The 4,907-nt window shown below is 40.4% G+C and overlaps 1 protein-coding gene across 2 annotated transcripts; it reads right to left on the bottom strand.

Moving 5' to 3' along the window:
- Positions 2,089 to 4,130, bottom strand: LOC110435405 (polyubiquitin-like). 2 transcript variants are annotated; one of them, XM_021460915.1, is made up of 3 exons: positions 4,046 to 4,130; positions 3,859 to 3,929; positions 2,089 to 2,909 (listed from the first exon to the last, which is right to left on the bottom strand). In XM_021460915.1, exon 3 carries the CDS (start codon positions 2,906 to 2,908, stop codon positions 2,243 to 2,245), a length of 666 nt encoding a protein of 221 aa, XP_021316590.1. In that variant the 5' UTR covers position 2,909; positions 3,859 to 3,929; positions 4,046 to 4,130; the 3' UTR covers positions 2,089 to 2,242. The 2 variants fall into 2 exon arrangements, with proteins under 2 accessions (XP_021316590.1, XP_021316591.1); XM_021460916.1 differs by lacking the exon at positions 3,859 to 3,929.

Consider the following 4,907-nt stretch of genomic DNA (forward strand, 5'->3'; position numbering starts at 1 on the left):
GACAACACTCTCTACAAATGGGTCTCAAGAAAAGTGGATACCCAAATTTGGGTTATGCCTCTCTTAATATCTAAAATGGGTCTTCTGTATGGATACTCTGTTGAAGACTATAGGTATTGTGTTGGAGACCAAGGATATGGGATTCGCCCCGAATGGGCCGAATTTCGGTGAGATTCGCCCATTTCGGTGAGGCCCGAGAGGAATACAAACCGGCCAAAAAAATTCGGCCCAATTTAAATTTCTAGCCCAATATAAGATCCAAGCCAGCCCAAAGTTATCTCCCACAGCTATATAAGCGTGAACCTCATCCTAGAAACCCTAATCATTTATTTTCTTCCTCTCCCTGGGTGGCTGGCCGCCGGCCACTGGTGGCAAAGCTCCATGCTGAAGCGATGCACCTGTCCATCTCCCTCATCCCGTCCCCTCCTTTGGTTTTGGTTTTCCATTGCTCCACTTTATTCTTGCTGAGTCCCATGGTCAGGAGGTACACCCCACTCAATTAGTGTCACCATGTACGCAGCAGCTTGGCCAGCACCACGACGACGCCGGGTCGCCGGCACCGGTGGTTAAGGCTTTGTTTAGATCCAAAATTTTTTTGAATTTTGACACTGTAGCACTTTCGTTTTTATTTGACAAACATTGTCGAATCATAGAGTAAGAGCAACTCCAGCAGGGCCTCTACTCATGCCCCAATAGCTTTTAAAAGGCCCCTACTCCAGACCTATATTTGGCTGGGCACACATATTTCTCCTCCAGACTCATTCCTGTTGGCCCAACAGGACAGCCCCCATCCTCCATCGCGTGTCCTAGCCCCAGCACATGCTCCCTCTCTCTCTTCCCTTGCATGTGCATGACACCCTAGGTAACCGGTTTGGATGCTCTAATTGTGTCCTTGTCCAAAGGAAGAAGAAAGAGGAAAAAGGAAACGACAATGACAAGTGGGTCTCTTCTGTCATTCTCTCTGGAATAGGTTTGGGGGGCCCAATTTGGGTGCTAGTGTTGGAGTTGAAGCAAAAAAGTTGAGCCCCAAAAAGTAGGGGAAGCACCCAAATTAAAAGTAGGGGCCTAGTTTTGGAGGCTACTGTTAGAGTTGCTCTAACTAGGCTTAAAAGATTCGTTTCGCGATTTACAAGTAAACTGTGCAATTAGTTATTCTTTTTATTTATATTTAATGTTTCATGCATGTGCCACAAGATACAATGTAATGATGAATCTTGTAAAGTTTTGGATTTTTAGATGCATCTAAACAAGGCCTGATAACTCAAGGCATCAACGACATCACTCAGATGTGGGATGCATAATCCACTAACCATAGATGTACTGGTAAGGGCTGTAGTACCATTGTTTTTAATTTTTGTCAAAATTTGGCCAAATTTTACCAAATTATGAATTTTTTGACTGGTCAAACGAGTGAATCCCGGTCCAAATTTTCCAAAATTCGTCCAATTCGGCAGGCACCGAATTTTTTTAGATTTTGAATCCCAAAACCTTGTTAGAGACTCATTTTGAGTTTGGGTTCCTAAATGGGTCTTTTATTAGAGACAACCTTATGTGAACTCGACTAAAATAGTAGCATTCACACATGCACAGCTACGGCGCTAATTAAGGAGCGCTAACACAAGGATAAGAATCCTGCTAAGGGCTAATAGTAGTCTAACACCTATACCTAAAGTTTTGAATGATGTGAGAAACCTTATCATGATGAAGAGGAAACAAAAGTGGGTTGGCATTGGATCTGTGAAACTCGAGACCCGATTGAACTTTAAACTTTATAATTGAAATTTGTATATGACGACTATAGTTCTCGAGATTTTGATACCAGCTGAGACACTGAGATGTCTTTGACTCCATGTCTGGATTTTCAATTTCAATTCAATCTTTGTGTTACGCACAAGTTTTTTTTGTTTTTCACGAGATTCAGTAGTAAATCCTGTCTAAATCTCTCCTAAAAAAAATCCTTCCTAAATCTAAAATAAATTCAAGAACGGTGTTCGGAATAGTCCTCGTTAACTACGTGGAGAAGTTGCCAGAAAAAATGGGCTATTTGAAAAGAAAAAGAAAGCGGTGGCCGTGCGTATTTGGAACTGCAGACCCAGGAGACTCTTGATATGAGATCTTAGATAGTTTTGCTCATAGCATAACAGTACTGGAAATAAAGACTGCAGCAATACAATGATACTTTTACTGATGACACACCTATGCTCCAAACGAAGAAGACTGATGACCCAGCATGACATCCACCTCAACAGCCACACTGGCAGATAATCAAATCGAGAGTATCCCCATTCTCAATGCCATAGTGTGCCAGGGTCTTGCTGCCCTCCAGCCTCGTTGAGTCAAAATAGATTGCATGCTGTACGGGCCGAACAAAGGCCTTCTCATAGATCTTTAAACTGACACTGGCAATCGTATCTGACTTCTGAACTTCCAGAGGGACAATCCTTCCATCGCCAATATATACCTTGATACGCATGGTGCCTCTTGGAAGCGGGTGGAGGACAAGAAGAAGGGTGGACTCCTTTGAAATGTTGTGGTCCGCCAAGGTGCTGTTGTCCTCCAGCTGTTTGTCACCAAATATGAGGCACTGCTGAACCTTAGGAAATCTCTCACTATACTGAATCTTTCCCTTGATGCTGTCAATAGTTTCTGAGCTGTCCACCTCAAGAGTGATGGTTGTGCCTGCTAGTGTTTCCACTACATAGATTTGCATCTTCTCTTCGAGGTCAAGCGTAGATCTATGCTGGATGCCATAGTCAGCTAGTGTAAGATTATTGTCCTCGAGCCGCACTCCATCATAGACAAGGTATTCCCGTTCCTGAATCTTTGCCTTCACGGTTTGCAAGGTATCTGATGGTTGTACCCTGAGGCAGATTGTCCGACCGGTGGGGCTCTTCACAAAGATCTGCATCCTGAATGAGCACACCAAACATCCCAAAATAGTTTTTAGACAAAAATGCATCCGTCGTGATATAGAACAATACACCAAACAACACAAAAAAAAAGTAGACAAAAATGCATTCGTGTAGATTTTATTTAGGCTATACACCAAAAACACACAATTTCCGCATGTAGAAGATCATTGTTATCTAGAAAAAAAATCAGGAGGCAACGACAGAAATCTACTGCATATATAGATTGTTTGTGATTTAGCAAGGTCTTGGAGCTAATCCTAGCAAACAAGTTGAGCATAAATGACATGCATCGATCTGACATGCATCAATCTTTAAATGGTTCACTCTGTTATGTACACTGAATTAAGATATAGAAAAGTGAATATGCAGTTCTCATCTAACTGAACACGCTTTCTAGTCATATAGAGCAGACAACAGACTAGGCGAAGGCCAAAGCAGCCAAGAAGACTCAAATATTACTGTAGCCAGCGCACACATCAGGATTGCTATGCTGCATCGATCTAATAATCAAACCAAAACAGAACATGCGGATGGTTCGCTTCGTTATTGTTTAGGCAATATGTAGAACGTACAGTAGGCAAAAGCGTCTACAACTGAAATAGGTAGTAGAAGAATGAAGATGTATTTATACATAATAAATCTACAAGTTACAAATTAAAGTTTGGCCAATATATAGGCATAACGATTTGGGCCATATCTGTTTATTCATTTATGTGCATGCAAAATATAATTTTTTTGAAGATAAAGCATTTTAATTTGTTACATTCTGTGGCAAGGATATATAACAAGAATTCGTATCTAACACTATACACTCCATCGTTCTCTAGATCATCAAGTTTTCCGGAAACAAAAAATGATGAGCTAGCATTTGTAATATATATTCTCGATCTAATCCATCCTAAGAGATCCAACAACACAAATTAGATGAAGCCTGTAATAATCCTACCTGATACTGACATCAGACAATATGCTTCACCGACACCCCGCGCAAGGAATCGAATTTGTGTACGAGAGTACCTGATACTGACATCAGACAATATGCTTCACCGACACCCCGCACAAGGCATCGAATTTGTGTACGAGAGTACTAGTAGTATAGTAGATCGAGATAGGCAAAAACCCAGTTCGTGTACCTTGATCGAAGTCGACGAAGATGTGTTTCTCGCTAGGATCGGTTGGCGTTCTTGCTTCAGCCGCACTGGATGGACCAGGGAGATCTGAAGTGGAAGAGGTGGGGTTGGAGAACGATGCCATTTTATAACCACCACGCCCGACGTTCAAAATCTTTTACCAGGCGATTTGCTTCCAGAATAAAGCACGCCAATTATCTAATCACTTTTACCAGCAGGCTGCCGTGCTAATGTAACGATGTTTGTCCTACACAATGGCGGAACCAGCGATTTTGATTAAAAGGGCCGAACAAATATGATCATAATTTTTAGTGTGATAAAACATACATAATTATATGTTTGAATTTTTTTAAAAAAAAACTATATTATTTCTTACCAAAATCATTATTTTTAAAAAAGTGAATTGATACTTTTACTATAAATACCAATATTTATATAGATATTTAAATAAAACTACTTGCTTGGGGGCCACGGCCCCTGCTAGCCCCCCATTCCGCCTGTGGTCCTACACCGCGCTAATGAGATAGAAGCCAACATGGAGGTTATTTGAACCTGAATAGATTGACTTTTTAAGTGTATTAAGTCAAAAAGAATTATATTGAACCAAATTTATATAAAAGAACATAAATATGTTTGGCACCAAACGAGTACACTATGCAAATATATTCTGTGGTGTGTCTTATAATCGAATTCGGTATCATAAATTTTGACTTTTTTCTATAAATTGAATCAACTTAACATAATTTTAGCTAGAATTTGATTTATTTACAAACGAAGAGAGAATTTCAATAAAAGGGTTAAACTCTGGTATCAGAATCTCATACAGCCTTCATCTATCTCTTCTCATCCCAGACCTCTCTTTTTC

This window comes from Sorghum bicolor, chromosome 5 (genome assembly GCF_000003195.3).
Source record: "Sorghum bicolor cultivar BTx623 chromosome 5, Sorghum_bicolor_NCBIv3, whole genome shotgun sequence".
Lineage (NCBI taxonomy): Eukaryota > Viridiplantae > Streptophyta > Magnoliopsida > Poales > Poaceae > Sorghum > Sorghum bicolor.